The sequence below is a fragment of the Lolium rigidum genome, chromosome 2 (assembly GCF_022539505.1).
Source record: "Lolium rigidum isolate FL_2022 chromosome 2, APGP_CSIRO_Lrig_0.1, whole genome shotgun sequence".
Lineage (NCBI taxonomy): Eukaryota > Viridiplantae > Streptophyta > Magnoliopsida > Poales > Poaceae > Lolium > Lolium rigidum.
This window is the reverse complement of record NC_061509.1, coordinates 84565937-84587119: the sequence shown is the minus strand read 5'-3', so window position 1 is coordinate 84587119 and position 21183 is coordinate 84565937. Positions and strand designations below refer to the sequence as shown.

The window sequence follows — 21183 nt, the reverse complement described above, 5'->3', positions numbered from 1 at the left end:
CCCCTCTCCCCAAACCCTAGCTGCCCCACTCCTCCTTCTTCCCCGCACGCTTAGCGAAGCTCCGCCGGGATTCTCCACCGCCACCGACACCACGCCGTCGTGCTGTCGGATTCAAGAGGAGCTACTACTTCCGCTGCCCGCTGGAACGGGGAGGTGTACGTCGTCTTCATCAACAACCGAACGTGTGACCGAGTACGGAGGTGATGCCCGTTCGTGGCGCCGTGATCAAGATCTTCTACGCGCTTTTGCAAGCGGCAAGTCAACGTCTACCGCAGCAACAAGAGCCTCATCTTGTAGGCTTTGGAATCTCTTCAAGGGTGAGGCTCGATAATCCCCTCGTTGCTACCGTCTTCTAGATTGCATCTTGGCTTAGATTGTGTGTTCGCGGTAGGAAAATTTTTGTTTTCTATGCAACGAATCCCTACACCGCCCTGCTGTGGCGGCGCCTCGTGGCCCCACTTCCTTTCCCCCTCGGTCTTCTGTAAGCTTCGTGCAAAAATAGGACCCTGGGCGTTGATTTCGTCCAATTCCGAGAATATTTCCTTTGTAGGATTTCTGAAACCAAAAACAGCAGAAAACAGCAACTGGCTCTTCGGCATCTCGTTAATAGGTTAGTGACGGAAAATGCATAAATACGACATATAATGTGTATAAAACATGTAGATATCATCAATAATGTGGCATGGAACATAAGAAATTATCGATACGTCGGAGACGTATCACATCTCTAATAAATAATCTGGAAGCTGACTCTATCTCTACCTAATGACCACTAAACATCGATGGAAAACATCAAACTTGTGACAATCAACTACACAATGATAACCATTCGATGATAACCAATCTGAAACCAGAGCTATTTCATATAGTGGTGATGTTAATTAAAGATAAAAATGTGATATGGATAGAAAATAATTCCCCGGAAGTCTCAAGCGGATAGGAGAAGGTTCCTAATAGTGCATACAGAAATCAACCATGTAGCGGCTTTTCTTTAAGCCATATGGTGGAGTCTATCAGAAATTATTGGTGATATTGAAAGGCACGATTTAAGCTAGTGTGCAGTATGTTTTTTTCCTGTATTGGAGAATAATGTCCATCCTTTAGCTTAATATTGAGCAGTTTGACTCTGATTCAAAACAAATTTAGCACCAAGAACGACCTAGTCATCTCACTTCATTAACTTCTAGCCAGGCAGAACAAAGACAACCAAAGCTAAATATGGAATAAGGATTTTACTTTTTACCCTCTGGAGTGTATTCAAGTACTACACCCTACTCCTCTAAAAAAAAGTACTACACCCTACTTTTGTTTAACCTCTGAATAGCAGTGACCCTGCAAGCTGATAGATAATCCATGGCATTACGCTAGAGTACTCGAAGGGCCTCGGACAAAACTTTATGAAGAGAAAGTGAGCTGCAATGGGAAGCTCACAAACAACTTGAGCCGAAGAACAAAAAACACCACATCGGGCTATAGGAGGAGAGCTACACCTATCCAAGTAGTGACAATACAGCCAACAATTCTCAAGGTATAGACAGGGGAGTAAAAATGCACCAATACGCTATGCTTGTACTGCTACAAATTAACAATGAAATATTTTCGAAACAAAGTGCAAACTAATATATGAAACTTCCCATAGCCAGAACTTTTTCTACTTGTATGGCAGCTCAGAGAGCCACATAAGACAGCAAATAAAACTCTCATCAACGATTATTGCTAAGAGTGATGAAAGCTTACAATATATGTTGAAGAACTGATAGGTCGCGGTTTTCTGACAGAGATAAGATCGCTTTCCTTATCAAGCAGTAAATGAAAGAAATTATCCCATCAAATATTCACATAACATCATCATCATGGAAAATTCAACTTTTCAATGCTAAATGCTCACATAGTTTCGGAGCTCCTCTTCCAAAAGCTTTATTACTTTCAATCATCGGTTGGATTACGCTGAAGAGACAGAGCACCAGAATCCAATAGCTTGTGCTCTGTTTTGTTCTTTTCGCGAAGACACTGACCAAAAACATCAAATGTTAATCACTGCAGCTGTTTTACAAAAATATTAAAACAATAGACACGAGTTTGAACATTGGATGAGAACTCGCACAAAAGGGAAAGGAGTGGTAAATATTGATCAACATGTGATTCACGGTTACGGTAGGATGATCCGACCGTTGGGAGGAGGATCCCGCCATGCAGGGAGCTGTCGTTGCTCGTGCAGCGCCACCTCATGCTAGTCCGTGCTGTGTGATGTCACTCCTAGTATTGTCTGTGTCACACGTGACCACAAAAGGTTGAAATCTCTAAGTAAGATTGATATTTTGATATTTCACCTGGATTAAGTAACCAAATCTGATTTATGAACATGAAGGTGAACCATGACATCTCAGATACTCAGCTCGTGGTTGGTCATGAATAACATTACATGATCTGAATCAGTCATAGCATCATCATAAAAATTCACACGCATGCCTCTTCTCCCTTATCTTGTCACTGCCAAATCACAGATGAATCAGGTGATGATCAGAGAGCAATGAGGAAAAAAACTTTACATAAAGCAAAGGACAAAACTAATCCAAGGAAACACCACTGAATAGTAAATACACATAAACATAGATAAACTTTTCTGATCCTGAAACCTGCAGAATTCACCACTACAAGCTGTTTGAAACCACAGAGGACCACAACGCCTGAATGTAGTATTACCAATAAAATTGTGGCTTAGATCGTAAAACTTCAGTGTTCGTGGTTCACAGTTCACATCTAGCAGAAGGTTTATGGTTTTGCAATCTTATGTTCGTTGAAGGGTGCGTGTGACTGGTTGCAATCTTATTTTGGGTTGCCTTTTTGAAATACAGTTAAAAGTATCATCAAAATGCAAGACCACATCAATCCACACCTATTTTTTTTATTTCCATAGTTTCTATCATAAGTACTCTAAAGTTGCCAAGTTGGAGCCTGGCGAAATAATGTTGACCACAATGTATAGAACACAAACACTTGCTGCGTGCCCCTTTTATTACAGTAATAAGGTGATGTATTATTTATGAACTCTTGCAAGTCCACTGATTGGCCAAAACCGTGAGGTATAACATAGAGACATGGATGGCGATACAATTCTCACAGGAGAGTATGGATAGAGGAATGAACCAGATCCAAGGTAGGCTGACTGCGGCGGCTCCCGACGGAGACAGTGGCCGCGTTCACTGTGTCGACGTTGGTGTGCGCGGGTCTCATCTCGCGACCACACTGCGTCTCGTCACTCACGGGGCAGGGCAGACCCCAGGTGATCGGCGACAGACTAACTGGACGAACAATAGAGCAACAATGATGCGCGTCAGAGACCAGACCGAAATCAACCGTAATAAGAACAATCCAAGCAAGGCAGGGTTTCTCACCGGCAAAAGAAATTAACCCAGGTCTAGATCAGGTGGATTTCCAGTCGTAGCAATGCTGACACGCCCGGACTGCAACCTGTAGGCACAACAGTCTTCAGGGAAGATGCAAGGAATCATGCAACAATCACACATGAACTCTATGAGAGTAATGGCTATGGGCAATCACTTTTCAATGTAAAACCAAGTAATTAGGACCCAAATCTAGCAAGTGCTATGAAAGGAGCAGCAGACAATGGGCTTAGCTATCTGTGAAAGTTTTGAGGAATAGTCTTGGCAGCAAACTGAAATTATATGACCTGCAACAGCAGTCAAATCTGTAAACTAAATCATTACAGTAGTATTACAAATAAGTAAAATCCAAGCTGATGACGACCTAAATACATTTCGCCGGAGACCACTGAAATATGGACTAAATTGTGGATGCGGCGATGGAAGCTCCCTGTGTTCCTCACATGGTCTGCAAAAATTTCTGCAGAAAAAATTCATGTAGGCTTCCCAAGAATTTTATACAGAGGTCATGCCAACATCAGTATGCAGATCAATCAACCACCTGATGAGGTCTGCTTCATTGCTGCAACGGCTGGCCAGGACGAGGACCTTCTTCGTGCTTGGTGCTAGAACACGGAGATTGGGGAGGACTCCGGCAAGAGCTCGGACATGACGACAACACCAAGATCTCGGGAAGGACAGGGTGACAGCGCGTGGGCTGCTGGTTCCGATGGCTCGGATCCGACGGGGAGCAGTTGGCAGACAAGTATGTGAGGGCGAGGGCGGCCAGAGCGGCGAGCCGGCGACGCAGGCAGCTTTGGCCGTGAGCGATTGCTTGGGATCTTTTTCTGAGAGCTGCCCGGATCCACAAAGATCGAACAGTGGAGTCGAGCGGAGCGGTGCCGCCTCCTCGTCCGCCCTGCTAGGGAGCGGAGCGTGGCTTTGCCAGTTTACCCGGTGCCTCACCAGTCACCAGGCTCGGCGCGGTCGGGAGAATAGGAAGGAGGTGCGGGAGGTGCTGGAAGATTAACGAAGGGAAACGTGATTTCAGGGAGCATTAATGATCGCCAGGCCATGCGCGGGAGGGAAGGAAGACGAGGACGACGAAAGAAGGCCATGCGCGGGACAGACGACGTGGACAACCAAAGATTTGACGAATTGGTGAGCGAGGAGAATAGGGATTATGTTTGTTCGTGTAGATTTGTGGGAAGGTGATATTTCATTAATGTGGAGATTATCATAGTGTGATTTATGGGCTGATGATTCCTAAAGCGGGTCCAAGCTGATTAAATGCGCGAGTTGATATTTTGGAAGAATAGGAAATAGGAATAAGTAGTAGAGATTGATTTGATTTTCTTGTGATTTCCTTTCCGTCCCACCTGATTGATATTGACTTTCCTTAATTTGATGGGACGGACAACCAAAAGGACGACGAAAGTAGGGGGAGAAGGGGGAACACGTTCGTTCTTTTTAAGTAGTAGAGATAGAGATAGAGATTCAAATGTATCTGGATATATTTTAGTTGTAGATACCTCCGTGTCTAGAAAAAATTGAGAAACTTATATTTGATGGAAGAAGTACTTCTTTGCAAGTGAACATAGTGTCACGTATCAAAAATCAAAAGACGATTTGGGCCATAAAAGGTGATCAAGAAATCACCTTCGAGATAATGGGAGAACATTTGTCTATTTGCAGTGGCAAAATATTAAGCAACCAATACGAGAAAAGGAGGACAAAACCAAGAGAAAATTGCAGATAACCGAGGAAATTTTGCCTCACGGTCCATTTAATTGATCATGGTTCGACTACAAATTACAGCTCAATCCACGCTACATGTATACATGGGTCAGACTATTGTCTCCACCTCAAAGTACTGCCTACCGCAGCACTTCTACGGACGGGCAGACCAGCACCACTTCTACAGAAAGGCAGACCGTCTGAAATGCAAAAAAAAAATGTATCACCTGATTCACTTCATTCTTTCCTCATTTTTTGACTGTCAAAACATGTGCTGTTGTGTTGGGTCTGCTAACTTGGTACATAGGAAACGTGCCCAAACAATGTAATCATTGCTTCTGGTAGATGGCTGTTGGGTCTGGCAACTTGGTAGAGCTCCCTTGTTCAGTCTTGATATTTCCTGGCTCATCAACAGCCATGGCACTAGCATCGACCGGCTGTAGGCAACAAACACCATGGGCAACAAGGCATATTTGGTTAGATCGACCTAGCCATGTCAACTGGTACCTTACGACACTGTACACTTGAGATCTTACAGGGAAGTTCACAAATAGAAAGGAAGGTGGACTTACAGCAACTTGCTTGGAGGGACCAACATCTTCTGTCTTGGGTTCTTGTCCTCTATGTTCAACTGATGCTCTGATAGCATCCTGCAGTTAAAGAAATAGCACATTTAGCACAAACACATACACAATAAAATTGTGGGGCATAACTTGAGCAAAAGCAACTCTTTGACACACTTAAATTTTTCGTAGGCCATAAAAAGAGCAAACTACAGTCAGTGGAAAAATTTGCAATGCATCAACAATTAGCAAAAATATTCCGAACACCATGTCTAACTTGAACTTCCACATCATGATAATTTGCATGGCGGAAAAGCAAATTTCAATGTAAGATTCATAAGAAAATACAAGGTATGCACCAAGAGGTATGCAGTACAACGAAAAGGAAATGTCAGTGTGCCCTATACAGATGTGATTAGGTACCTGATCTTTGGTCTCAGTTCCAGTAAATTCTCTCTTAACTCTTGTACCTTGAATACTTCTCCTATAACGCAAAATTGACACAATGGAGAGCACACGGTCAGAACTAAAAGAATAATGACACAGAAATAAACACCACCCATCAGAAGAAGAAAATACCTTCCTGAGTCTTCCAAAGGTGGGTGGTGGTAATCCAAGTCCATATCAGAATCAGGGTCATCGTGCCTTTCATCCATATCCTCTTCATCTTCATCCGCCTGCATAACAAATACACATGCAAAGTAACCAGAATACAATCAGTTCCTGTCTTAACTTGCAAGGCAAGACCAGGAATATAGGTGCTAAGGAACAAAAATCACCACTTCGGAGGTGAATATCTGGTCTCTGATACAAATCGCATTAGGAAAGAGTGATACACCATTCATCCAGAAGATGTGACAAGGGCACCAAAAAGGTCAACCAAACTAGTAAAAATATATTACTTCCACTGCTTGGAAATAAATGACATTCTAATTCTATACATTAGCACGATCTCCAACATATATATTCTTGACTCTTCTTCCATATATGCTAGCAAAAAAATACTAGAAAGTGTACAAATTCAATATTATTCTTCCTTTGCAGGGGAAAAAGGATTGTATTAATTAAATAAGAGTTTCGTTCCAATCCCTAATGATATGACTCATCAGAACATCAGCCGCACCCATCCACACAGCAGTTCTATTTTGCAACATACCAAACCATTAAATATTATTCTTGACAAAGCAACGTGTAATATTTTCACCATACCAGCCTTTCTTCAAAATTAGCACGAGGGGAAATATGCAGCTGAGCATATTCAAAATCATTTGATATAAAATAGTTGGACTGTCACTCAGCTCAAAGTTCAACAATAATTTAGTTCAACAATAATTTAGTTCAACATAAGGTTAGACTATGCACAGACAGTTCAAGCACTGAAATTTGGGGGCACAATTACATACTATACTAGAAATATAAATGAGAACATGTTGTAACAAATATCATCCTCTAAACCAAATAACGAAGACCAGGATATGCAAACACATCAAATGAAATGTACATGGAACAAAGAGTGAAGGTTAATAAACTCAAAAGAACAAGAAACCAAGAAAAATGGCAATGAAATGAAAAAAACAATCAAAGATGACAACGCACATTTTAAAACAATAGTGACATGCATAGCAAACATATGGAATCAAGAAAACAAGAGGTCATAGCATTGAAGAATAATCCCCCTTGTATCCCATAGTCTGTCTCATTATATAAAGCAAGAATGTATTACCAATATCGTAACAAATAGGAAATTAAGTGTAGAAATTCATATGTTCTCGAAAATAAATAAGACATGATATTCCCAACTTCCCATTATCTTTCCAGTCTTCAGGATTTTGTCAACTTTAAACTAACAAATAGAGTATCACACTATCACTCAATTCTAGCTGCTTTTTCTTAATTCTAATTTTGTATTTAGAAGAATTTACATAATTATTACATCTTGTAGGCACCATGCCTCTTGCTGCTTACGAAAGAAGAAACAAGATGGTCAGAAGTTTTCAGTGCCTACATCAGAAACTCTTCACCCTCTATTATATTTAATACAATAACATCAAAGCATTTTTCCCAAGCAAGTTGGGGTAGGCTTTATCATATTTAATACAGATTAAAGAAAAAAGGGACACATAAGTTAAATTTCGGCTTACAATGGAAGCACAGTTGCTCACCTCAGGTAACTCTGTATCAGGAGGTCGCTCTTGAAATTGGACGCTAGGGGCATGTCGAAGTTTTGAAAGATTGTCAAGAAGTTTGCTTCTTATATCATCGAGCTGGTGCTGTGAATTTTTGTTCTCCATGTTACTTGGTGCTACATGAAGAGTGTAATCTGGCCCAAAGTATTCATAGTAGTCATTGATAGGCATCTTATCCTCGAGCTCTTGGCCAAGTGCAACTCCTGTCTGCTCGAAAGATCAAAAGATGCCAGATGAAATAAACAGATGGCACCAAAATGGAAAGGAGTGAACACATGTATTTCCGACAGGTGAACTTAATAGCATTAGCACATCAAAGGAGGATATGTTTTTTTCTATCATACCTCGTAACACCAACATCGTGCAACATTTCTTATGGTATATCCACCACCGCCAAGAAGCAACAATGGAACGTTGAAAGACCTCATGTACTTGACGCATTCTGCGTGACCTCTGATGGAAAGATTGAAGCAGCCCAACCTATCTCCAGATAACGAATCGGCGCCACACTGAAGGACGACTGCACCAGGGCGGTAAACCTCCATAACTTTGGCCATTATAGGCTTGAACAGGGACTGGTAGCTCTCGTCATCGATCCCATCGTCCAGAGGGACGTTAAGGGAGTAATACTTCCCCTTTGCGTGCCCAATATCACGGACATCCCCTGTGCCAGGGAAATAATCCCCAAACTTGTGGAATGAGACTGTCATAACCCTGTCTGTTGTGTAGAATGCCTCCTCAACCCCGTCACCGTGGTGGATGTCGATGTCGACATATAGAACTCGCTGTAGATTAAATCACACAAGATGAGCCCCCAATTGATTGAACCGATAAAAAAAACTGCTCACAGACAGGAGCAGCAGGCAAGGGAGGGCGAACCTGGTGTGTTTTGAGCAGCTCGAGTATGGCAAGTACGATGTCGTTGACGTAGCAGAACCCTGATGCCTCGCACTTTTTTGCGTGGTGCAGCCCCCCCGACCAGTTGATAGCGATGTCGTGGCCGTGGTTGAGCTTGACGGCGCCGCCGACGGATCCCCCCGCGTAGGTCTGGCAGAAGCTGTAGAGCCCGTCGAATACCGGGCAGTCCTCGCCGACGTTGAATCGCTTGAGCGCCCGGATCTGGTCCTGCTGCGTCTCGGGCGTGACGGAGCGGAGGAAGGCGATGTAGTCGTCGGCGTGGAAGCGGCAGAGGTCGCGGTCGCGGGCGGGCTGCGGCTTGAAGACCTGCATCTGGTCGAGCAGGCCGTACTGGCCGAGCAGCGAGTGCGTCATGCGGATGCGGTGCGGCTTCATCGGGTGCCCCTGCCCGTAGTAGTAGTTGCCCACCTCCGCGTCGTAGAAGTAGCAGACGCGCCGCTTCTGCCCGTCGGGGCCCACCGACGGCAGCGAGTTGCCGCCGGCGCCGGACGAGGAGAGGTCCATGGCGCGACGGCGACGGCGACGGGGGCGGTGGGGTTTTCAGGGGCGGATTGGTTTTGCGGGTTTGGGTGTGTTTTTTGGAGCCTGAGGAGGAGGGGGTTCTAGGTCACGCGCATAAAAATGAAATAGAAGAGAGAAAATTAGGGGCGAGCAGGAGAGGAAGGTGAATCGTGGAATGGACTAGAGAGCGATCGATGCAACCAGAGTGCCGCACCGGCAGACCGTGACATAACATCTTTCAGTGCATAATAAACGATTTAGGGCTCAGATTGATAGGGAATCTGATAGGAGGAGATTATGTAGATTAATTATAATTGTAATTATATCGATTAATCAATAAAGCTCTGATTTCGTAAGATGGAAGGATTGAACGCGATAGGCGCAATCACACAATGTGTCATGGAAGTCGTGATGTAGAGCATAGAAAACAAGATATTGGATTGCCTTAGCTTGATTTTTTCTTTTAAGGTTAAAAACCATTGATGTCTACGTACACTCCTTTTCATGTAGACAGTGTTGACCTCCAAGAGCAGAGGTTTGTAGAACAGCAGCAAGTTTTCCCTTAAGTGGATCACCCAAGGTTTATCGAACTCAGGGAGGAAGAGGTCAAAGATATCCCTCTCAATCAACCCTGCAATCACGATACAAGAAGTCTTTTGTGTCCCCAACACACCTAATACACTTGTCGGATGTATAGGTGCACTAGTTCGGCGAAGAGATAGTGAAATACAAGTGGTATGAATGAATATGAGCGAGTAGTAACGGCGCCCAGAAAATAGCTTGCTGGCGTGCAGTTGATGGTAGTAATATTGCAGGAAGTAAAGATGCAATAAAACAGTAAATAAGCGATGATTGCAGTATTTGGAAACAAGGCCTAGGGATCATACTTTCACTAGTGGACACTCTCAACGTTGATCACATAATAAAACCACTCTACACTCTCTTGTTGGATGATGAACACCATTAATTGTGTAGGGCTACAAGAGCACCTCAATGCCGGAGTTAACAAGCTCCACAACATTCGATGTTCATATTTAAATAACCTTAGAGTGCATGATAGACCAACGCAATTATACCGAGTACTAACATAGCATGCACACCGTCACCGACGAGACTATGAAAGGAGGAATAGATCACATCAATACTATCATAGTAATAGTTAACTTCATAATCTACAAGAGATCACAATCATAAACTACGCCAAGTACTACATGATGCACACACCTGTCACCATTACATCATGGAGGAGGAATAGACTACTTTAATAACATCACTAGAGTAGCACATAAATTAATAGTGATATAAAGCACATTGCAATCATAAAGGAATATAAATAAGCACTTCACTGTGCTATTCTGAATTACTCTTTGGCAAGATAACGAACACTAATTCATCATGTAGGCATTCCCAAGTACTAATAAACACCCCACACTATCACTGTGAGCATTCATAGGAGGTACTAACATACCACAATTTCATAGAGACATCCAACTCAAATCATAACTCAGTGAACAAGTATTCTGTGAAATATAGCCTAACAGACCCACACGGTGCACACACTGTCACCTTTACACACGTGGGACAAGGAGTCTCCGGAGATCACATAAGTAAAATCCACTTGAATAGCATAACGAAATCTAGATTACAAGCTCATCCTATGGATCTCAATCATGTAAGGCAGCTCATGAGATCATTGTATTGAAGTACATAGGAGAGAGAGATTAACCACATAGCTACCGGTACAGCCCTTAGCCTCGATGGAGAACTACTCCCTCCTCATGGGAGACAGCAGTGTTGATGAAGATGGCGGTGGTGTCGATGGAGATGCCTTCCGGGGCACTTTCCCGTCCCGGCGGCGTGCCGGAACAGAGACTTCTGTCCCCCAGATCTTGGCTTCGTGATGGCGGCGGCTCTGGAAGGTTTCTCGTACCGTGGCTTTTCCGTATCGAAGAATTAGGTCAGGGACCTTAAAATAGGCGAAGAGGCGGAGTCGGAGGGGGTACGGAGCCGCCACACAATAGGGGGGAGCGCCCCCCCCCTTGGGCCGCGCCGGCCACACGTGTGGGCCCCCGTGGTTCTCCTCCGGTCCCTCCCGGGTGTTCCGGAAGCTTCGTGGATTTCTAAGATGCCTGGGCGTTGATTTCGTCCGATTCCGAGAATATTTCCTTACTACGATTTACGAAACCAAAAACAACGAAAAACGAGCAATCGGCCCTTCGGTATCTCGTCAATAGGTTAGTTCCGGAAAACGCATAATAATGATATATAATGTGTATAAAACATATGAGTATCATCATAAAAGTAGCATGGAACATAAGAAATTATAGATACGTTTGAGACGTATCAGCCATCATAATGTCATCTGATTACTAATTAGATAGGGAAAAAATTGTTATGCGGCGTCTTAGCGTAATGTTGCTGCCATTAAGTTAACTTACATTTCTACCGAAACATCGTATGAAAATGTTGATTTTGAGAGGTGTCTTAGTCTTCCAAATGAATTTCTTGCAGTACATGGGTCCTAAATCATATAAGAAATATTAATATATCACGTATTCATCATGTTCGAGTACAATAATTTAAAGAAAATTGTGCCTCGTTAATGCAAGTTCCGCCGAAAAGTATATGGCTTGTTCTTCAAAGTTACGTTCATCAGTTGATGTATTGGATGTAGCCAAGAAGTCCACTTATTTGTAGTGAGGGTACGCCTAAAGTTGATATTGAGTGGAGGAGGGCCTCTGGAGCTCCACCCATCCCCACCCCCGCATGGTGAGCCCACTAGTCATGGCACCAATGTGGAGGTCTTCTAGTTCCGAGGCGGCGTGCTCCCGCTGCTCTAATCGAAGTGGCGATGTCCTCGGTGTTGGTGTAGTAGGTCGTGCTCAACATAGGTATGGATGCAATGGAGAAGGAGCGAGGAGAAGCCTAGGATCTGGTCGCGTTTTTTCTTTTTGGTCCGGAGTCTTCTATGAAAACTCAGGGTCATGTTCTATTTATTTTTCTTCTGAGCCCCTTTCTGTAAAAGTAACTCCACCGATGATAATATAAAGCAACACTAGGGTCCTACCAGGCCCCTTCCGCGTCCAAAAGAGAAACATACACGCCCGTCTCTATGTTGCTCCCCAGACCAGACAAACCGGCAACGGTCACTTCCGAAAATCATGTTCGCAAGGTGTTCGATGGAAGGCTCGCTATGTAACTTTCCTCACTATTTTTTTCTCGATTCTTCTTTTGTGTGTGGTTGTTTGTGTTGACGATATGCGTGAATGTAAATTGGGCACTTGAGTTTTTTGCATGCTTTTTTTGATGATTCATCAACGAGGAGTGGGATGAAGAAGAGAATGTAGCGGTGTTCTTGTTGCTTGAGATGGATGCCAATAGGAAGAAGAACCGTGGCAGTTTGGTGGTTGGTAGTCGGTCAAAGAGAATATAAGGAGCCCATCTACATGCATGTCTACTTCAATCCCAACCCAGCGGCATGGATTGGCTGACTTTACAAGCCCCCAAGTCAACATACTTTAAGTAACTAATAAGTAGGACCCACATGATGTAGGGTCCACTTGTCAGTGATCCAAAATCACCAAGAAGTCAGCAAGCCGAAGTCAGCGAATCTCAATTGTAACCCGGTGTATCCAGCTAAATACTACATGCACCGATTTAGGATGCCTCCTACTTTGTTTATGCATGTTGCAGCAGCGTCAAGACTCATGATCCGATAGTACTTCAAGTGGAAGAGGAATGCTACTAGACTTTCTAACATTAGAAATTGCTAGCAAATGCCGCATCTAGCGAAACCTTAAAACACTTGTACAATATATCGTAATGTTGTTTTGCAGTTTGAACCGCAGCAGAACAAATCCCATATACACGTACCGCAAAACCGATTATTCTGTTTTGTCGGATATATTCTACCGGATGCACATATCGTGTTGCATAGTAGATAACTGTTTTTATCTAAACATACATGCAGCCATCTTGCTCGGTAGGCACCACATGACTCTCGATATTGAGCCTTCTCGTCTCCTCAAGTGGCTTGCGATTATCACATGGGTACAAATGATACTTTGGGTGCTCCTGTTGTTCATAGTAGTCGATCAAGAAAAACTTCGAAATGAAGCTCAATCTGGAGCAATCTTTGGAGATTGCCAAATCAGTGGCCAAGAGCATCATCAGCATGATAGCAGGAGAGAGGGTATGGAACTGGATCACGAGGCATTAGCGCCACGGGCGCCATGAGGGAGATAGGATGTAACTACCATGGCATGGGCAGAGCCTAGGCAGTCCCAAAATGTGTCATCTTGTCGGGATGCTCCATGCAACCAAGGCCCAGGTAATTTTTGTTTCAAAAGTTAAATCTTTAAAAATCAATTCTGCTGATATTATTGTCAGGTTTAACATCTGTATTGTAGTGCCTTCTCGAAGACGCTCGGGTGGGCAAGGGGAGTATTGGGGCTTTGGCTGATGTGGACTGATGAAGTGCAAGTATATGTGCATAGTTTTAATTTCCATGTTATCCTAGCTACAACTATCAATAGATCTAGTAATCTGAAGTTTGAGCTTGTTTGTATATATGGCGATCCTTATCATTGCAACACTAGCCATATATGGGATAAAGTGGCCTCTTTTGTGTATGATAAGTCTACCATGTGGGTTATTTGTATCGGAGATCTGAATGAACTTTTGTATGATATATATAAAAGTTTTGCGAATGTTAATCAGTATTGTTAATGGTTAAACAATGTGGCTTGTTTTATTTGGGTTTTAGTGGACCGGCTTACACTTGGACTAACAAGTGTTTCTCCTCGAATCCAACTTATGAAAGGCTTGATCCTTGCTGAGCTAATGATGAATGGTGTGATGCCTACCCTAATTATAATGTTTACGATATGCATCTGATACATTCTCTTAGTGACCATGATCCTATTCTGTTGTAAACTGAAGGTCCTGTGAGAAAGTCTAAACGAAATTTAAAATTTAAAAATGGTAGATGAAAGAAAATGATTTCCAAACCCACACCAAAGCTATTTGGGAAAATAGCACAACCTGTTCTTTCTCAGCCAAGACTAACCACATTGCAGGAACTTTATAAGATTTAGTGCAGAAAAAGGAAGCCATTGCAGGAGGAACTAAACGAGCTAGAAGAAAAAATCAAACTGATTTAGCTCCCAACCTTTGCCACACCAGGATCATGCCCTTGAAGCCGAGTTGGTAACTACGTATGAACAGAATATGACAAAACTTACAGGTTATTATGCGCAATGGGCAAAGAAGAGTTGGATAAAAGATGGTGACAGGAACAAAACCTTCTTCCACAAGGAAATCATAAAGACAAGAAGAAGAAACACGGTCATCTCGGTGAAGGATGAAAATGATGCATTCAATTTATGCCTGATAAAATTAGCAACACTTTCGTTAATTATTTTAGGCATATTGTTGATTCTTCGCGTACTTACCATGGCAGGCCCTACTTATATACTCGGCTCCAATATTCAAGCAAAGAATACGCCTATACAAGTCCTGACAAAAGGAGCTATGGGATACAATTTTGCAGATGAAAAGGAATGCATCTCCGGGACCTGATGGTTTCAACGTTGAGTTCTACCTTGCCACTTGGAGTTGGATTGGAGACGATGTCTACATGTTGGTAAGATCTTTCTTTGAAACAGGGAATTTTCCTTCTCACATAAATGATACTCATATTGCTTTAATTCCCAAAAAACTAGTGCCTCTTGTTCTAGCCGACTACCATCCCATTTACCCTTTGTAATGTTGTTTACAAACTTATTGCCAACATCTTTAGCAAACATGCTTAATCTCACCTTTCGGATTACATTCATCCTACCCAACAACAAGAACATTCCACAAACTAATATATAACTGGGAACGTGGTTTACACGAAGACATAGTTTGGAAGATGGTTTTCCACAAACTAATACATAGTTTGAACCATGGTTGACACAAGTATAAAATATTGCAAAATAACTAAACCTAACTAGGCCGGGCATCGAAGATTTCGTGTGTTCGTTGCCAAGAAAGAACACTAATGTCTACGGGTGCTTCTATTCTTGTAGACAGTTTTGGGCCTCCAAGAGCAGAGGTTTGTAGAACAGCAGCAAGTTTCCCTTAAGTGGATCACCCAAGGTTTATCGAACTCACGGAGGAAGAGGCCAAAGATATCCCTCTCATGCAACCCTGCAACCACAAAGCAAGAAGTCTCTTGTGTCCCCAACACACCTAATAGGTGCACTAGTTCGGCGAAGAGATAGTGAAATACAGGTGGTATGAATAAATGCGAGCGGTAGCAACGACACCGAGAAAAGTGCTTGCCGGCGTGCGATTGATGGTAGTAATATTGCAGGAAGTAAAGATGCAGTAAAACGAGTAAACAAGCGGCGATAGCGATATTTAGGAACAAGGCATAGGGATCATACTTTCACTAGTGGACACTCTCAACATTGATCACATAACGGAATAAATAGATAGATGCTAGACTCTACACCCTCTTGTTGGATGATGAACACCACTAAGCTGTGTAGGATTACACGAACCCTCAATGCCGGAGTTAACAAGCTCCACAATATTCAATGTTCATATTTAAATAACCTTAGAGTGCATAACAGATCAACATAACCAAACCAAGTACTAACATAGCATGCACACTGTCACCTTCACGCTACGAAAGGAGGCATAGATCACATCAATACCATCATAGTAATAGTTAACTTCATAATCTACAAGAGATCACAATCATAGGCTACGCCAAGTACTACACGATGCACACACTGTCACCATTACACCGTGCAGGAGGAATAAACTACTTTAATAACATCACTAGAGTAGCACGCAAATATATTGTGATACAAAACACATTGCAATCATAAAGAGATATAAATAAGCACTTCACTATGCCATTCATAACAGTGAATAAGTATTCTGTGAAATATAGCCTAAGAGACTGATGTCTACGGGAGCTTCTATTCTTGTAGACAGTGTTGGGCCTCCAAGAGCAGAGGTTTGTAGAACAGCAGCAAGTTTCCCTTAAGTGGATCACCCAAGGTTTATCGATCTCAGGGAGGAAGAGGTCAAAGATATCCCTCTCAAGCAACCACTGCAACCACGAAGCAAGAAGTCTCTTGTGTCCCCAACACACCTAATACACTTGTCAGATGTATAGGTGCACTAGTTCGGCGAAGAGATAGTGAAATACAAGTAATATGGATGGATATGAGTGGTAATAGTAATCTGAATGAAATATGGCAGCGAGTAAACATGTAACAAAACAGTAAATAAACAGAGATTCGATGCTTGGAAGCAAGGCCTAGGGATCCTGCTTTCACTAGTGGACACTCTCAACAATGATCACATAATAGGACTACTCTACACTCTTGTTGGATGATGAACACATTGCGTAGGATTACACGAACCCTCAATGCCGGAGTTAGCAAGCTCCACAATAATGCTCATATTTTAGTAACCTTTAGTGTAAGATAGATCAAAAGACTAAACCAAGTACTAGCATAGCATGCACACTTGTTACCTTCATGCATATGTAGGAGGAATAGATCACATCAATATTATCATAGCAATAGTTAACTTCGCAATCTACAAGAGATCATGATCATAGCATAAACCAAGTACTAACACGGTGCACACATCTGTTACCTTTGCACACGTGCGGGAGGAATAGAACTACTTTAATAACTTTGCTAGAGTAGCACATAGAATAGTGGTGATACAAAACTCATGTGAATCTCAATCATGTAAAGCAGCTCATGAGATTATTGTATTGAGGTACATGGGAGAGAGATGAACCACATAGCTACAGCGGAGCCCTCGGCCTCGGGGGTGGATTACTCCCTCCTCATCATGGAGGCAGCGATGGCGGTGAAGATGGCGGTGAAGACGGCGGTGGAGATGGCTCCGGGGGCAATTCCCGTCCCGGCAGGGTGCCGGAGCGAGAGAGTTCGTCCCCCGAATTGGAGTTTCGCGATGTGGCGGCGCCCACGGAGTCTTTACGGAGTTCCGTCAAAAGTTATCGAAGTTTTAGGTCACGACGGCTTAAATAGGCGAAGAATCGGAGTCGGAGGGGCCACGGGGTGGTGCCACCATAGGGGCGCGCCCCCTTGGGCCGCGCGGCCAGGTGGTGTGGGCCCCCACGGCACCCCTCCGACTCTTCTCCGGTGCTCCGGAAGCTTCCGGGAATTATAAGGCCCTCGGTCTTGATTTCGTCCGATTCGAAAATATTTCTTTACTAGGATTTACGAAACCAAAAACAGCGAGAAAACAGACAAGCGGCACTTCGGCATCTTGTTAATAGGTTAGTTCTAGAAAATGCACGAATATGATCGTTGACGTCGAAACCCACGGCGGGCGAGAGACGGGCAACACCGTAGAGCCGGGAACAACTAGGGCTGCGGCTGGCCCTAGTCCCTCCGAGCGACGGCCCGCAAAGCCTCCCGGTCGCACGCACCGATGTTTATCACAAGGGTGTGCCACCCGACCTATACCGGTCGGGAAGGTGTGGATGATGCCTCGCTTAGTTTCCTGCAGGGTACACACGTAAACGTTAAATACGAGCCTCGATCGGCTCTCAGGTTATCCTGTGAATCGGCTCAAAGAGCCGATCCACCCATGATTCAGACGAGGTGTCCGAATATATGGTGGTCCTTCTTGATCAAGGTAAAGCTAATGAGATCTACGACGATGTGGGGTTTTCACCGCATAATCGGATCGTCCTACTCCAGGTTGGGCCTCGCGGCCACGCACGGTGATCGTAAGCCGATCCTAAACAAGGCCTAAAAACCAACACGAGGTTGATCCTCGGAACATCCCGCTTAGGGCCAACGAACGACACCCTACGTGCCGCTGGATCCTCCCCCTTTGTAAGGCCTAACTATTGCGGATATTAAACTAATCCTTGTAGAACAAGGAGCAATCGTAACGGATCAGATCTACTAAACTATGATCAAGCGGGGTGCCGCCCCTACACCTAAGATAGGTGTAAGGGCGGCTAGACATGCAAGGGTTGCACTACGAAAGCATGTAATATGAAGAACAATGCTAACCCTAACATGTCTAAGATAACTACGTTGCTCGCCATCAAAAAGGCTTCGGTACGAGCAACGCATGAACAACGTAGGCAAGCTTGTGCTGCCTAGATCGCAAGATGCGATCTAGGCAGCATGATGCTTACCGGTAGAAACCCTCGAGACGAAGGAGTTGGCGATGCGCCGAGATTTGTTTGTGGTTGAACGTTGGTTGTTGTTTATTCCATAAACCCTAGGTACATATTTATAGTCCAGCGGACTTTCTAATGTGGGCGTGCACTAAACCGTGCACGAGATAAATTCTAACTTTTAATCTAGATACAATCTACTATAATTAAAGATACACGGGCAACCTAGCCCAAATTCTCCGTGCAAGGCCGCTTCATAGATCTTCCATGTGTAATCTTCCAAGCCCATCTTGATCGCGGCCCACCCCTGACTTGGTCAAATTCTGGTGATAACACATGCCCCCCTGGTTTTGGAAATGACATTTCCAAAATCATTATGCCTTACTTTCATCGGGTCATGTCGTGGCATCACCGTTGCAGTATCCTTTATCATCTTGTCTCCTCATATTTTGCAGTGAGGAGGAGTTCTCCAGAAGTAGCGCTGGTGACAGCTATGATGCCGATAATGAAGGCAGCGAGGATTAGTGGCATAGCATCAGTGGTATGCAAGCAATCGGCTCTCCTTGAGCAATCGGTTCTTTATTAAAAACCCTCCTTTGTTACTGAAGAAGCGTTTCCAGTCAATCGTTTTGCCGATAGTCAAAGTCACACGATCTTCAAAAAAGGAACCGATGGCATCGCATCGGTCTCTCTCATAAACACACTGGGCAACGTCGAGCTAGCCGCCCTTCCAAACGGTAACCCGCGACCTCCATCTGAAACGACAGAGTCAGATCCCCAAATCGCCGCCTGAGCAGTTCCAATCCACCACCGCCTACACGGATCTCGACCGCGCTGCTTCCAATTTCTTCAACGCATCTCATGGCGGAATCATCCAATACCGATACCACGGTTTCCGGACTGAAGGTAATCCTCAACCTCCTCTCGCTGTTTAACTTGACATGGGATTAATGCAAACACCTGAATTAATGCCTCGCCCCGCTACTAATTTAGGTTTCAGACATTCTCCTGCCACATCCTTCTCTCGCAAATTCGATGTGCCTCGGTCCTCGTTCTTCGAGAGCCCCGCCTCGTTAATTTCGTGCGAAGCTAACGGAATCCCCTTTGTGAGCCGGAACCTAGATCCGACTTCCCGGGCCGACCGCTCGCGAGCCTGGCCTAATCCCCCTGAAGGTTGGGTGGCATGGTACAATAGGGTATCAAAATCCCACTATGCCACTTGGGAGACCATAGGGATAGCCGATGCCCTGTCATTATCGCTATCTCCTCTTGAGAAGAATGAGAACATCCTGAAAACCATCGGCTACTTTTGGTCCGATGCACCTGAAGCTGTTTCATGTTTGGTCATGGCCCTATGACTCCGACCCTGCTGGATGTGGCCATGATCACGGGGCTAGACATTGCATCCCCCGGCCCTTCGCATTCAAGCTGCCAAAAGTCCCTTTCACCCTCTCCTCTAAAAAAGTGTACCGAGTGGGGCGCCTATCTCAATCGCTATATGAAAACCAAAGGCCCCGTGACGAGAGAGGAGCACACAGCCTTCCCTGAATTTCCGGTCTGGAGCACTTCATATTCTGCGGTCCATCACTTGCTCCCACCAAGAATTACCTCTCCACGGCCTATGAACTCGCTAAAGGCACCCAACTCGGCCTAGGCAAACTATTCCTTGGAGAGATTTATCGATCCCTTCAATCGATGTCCGTCAAACTGTTCTCTCGCAAAACGATTAAAGCCGGCGGCCCCCGGTGGTTCATTCGGTTGTGGGCCCAACTATACTTCCAAAACCAAATTCCGGACTTCCCCTCGCCGACCACTCGCACCTTCCCGGATGCAAGCGGAAAGGAAATCCGATGCACCGATTACGGCCAAGCCCCGTATGGTCTCCCGGGCAGCAGGCTGATCCCCAAGGAAGCGACAGGGTGGTTTAAGATTTTCTTCCAAGGTTTGGACAACCCCCTGTTCCACCCTTACACTGAATCGGCAAATTTTGAGAACCCCGTCTCTTTCCGATTGGATGACTTCGCCGATGACGCCAACACACAGCACTTGTACTCCCTCATGATTCGTCCTTGCTTCCTCCCTGTTGGCATGAGTACCTCGAACCGGATCATCAAGCCTGGTTATGAGTGTTATCAACCAGTAGTAGCAGCTCGACAGCTTGGTCTTGGACAGGTGCCTCCACACTTCTTCTTACACCACCTGACAGCAAGTAGAGCTGAACTGCCTGACATCCTTACTGCCCAAAGGTGCTATACCTTCTTTGACGCTTTGGCCATACCAATTCCCCATGACCTCCGTTTCTCCTTCACCACCGATGGTTTTGAAACTTGGTGGTCTATGTGGAAGACCCACGTCTTCAGGAGGGCCCTAGGACCGCTGCTGAAGGAGCTTGACGCCGAGTATGATCCCCGTGCAGACCAGGTACTGTCACTTAAGTATTTCTTGTAACTGCCTCATGGTGATTGTCTGTGACCTGACCCTTTCTCCTAGCAGCAACAAGATGGCCCGGCTCCCACACAAGCCGACGGTTCCCCTTTCGTATTTCTTCCTCCGGCGACAGTGGTTCTCTTCTGCCAGAGCTCGCCACCCCTGAAGAAAGTCATAATGCGGAGTCGGCCGATTTCACCGAAATCGGCTCCCAAGCAGAGCATCTTCGGGGCCGGTTGCCCCCGAGCCTCAACTCGGGCGAGGACGGCGGTGAGGAAAGTAGCGGCCGGGAA

At 44.6% G+C, this 21183-nt stretch overlaps 1 protein-coding gene across 1 annotated transcript; it reads right to left on the bottom strand.

The window, feature by feature from the left end:
- Positions 1 to 5132: 5132 nt before the first annotated feature.
- LOC124692036 (probable histone deacetylase 19) lies at positions 5133 to 9306 on the bottom strand. The gene is made up of 7 exons (XM_047225335.1): positions 8749 to 9306; positions 8214 to 8654; positions 7846 to 8076; positions 6263 to 6360; positions 6107 to 6167; positions 5693 to 5770; positions 5133 to 5557 (listed from the first exon to the last, which is right to left on the bottom strand). The coding sequence occupies exons 1-7, from the start codon at positions 9289 to 9291 to the stop codon at positions 5450 to 5452; spliced, it is 1560 nt and encodes a 519-aa protein (XP_047081291.1). The 5' UTR covers positions 9292 to 9306; the 3' UTR covers positions 5133 to 5449.
- Between the last annotated feature and the right edge of the window lie 11877 nt (positions 9307 to 21183).

Bases quoted from the DNA above. Each gene is read 5' to 3' on its own strand.
- LOC124692036 (XM_047225335.1), bottom strand. From the start codon at position 9,291: ATGGACCTCTCCTCGTCCGGCGCCGGCGGCAACTCGCTGCCGTCGGTG. The intron at 8,655-8,748 runs GTTCGCCCTCCC...TTTAATCTACAG, and splicing joins AGCTGCTCAAAACACACCAG to CGAGTTCTATATGTCGACAT. The intron at 5,771-6,106 runs GTACCTAATCAC...CTTTAACTGCAG, and splicing joins GAACTGAGACCAAAGATCAG to GATGCTATCAGAGCATCAGT.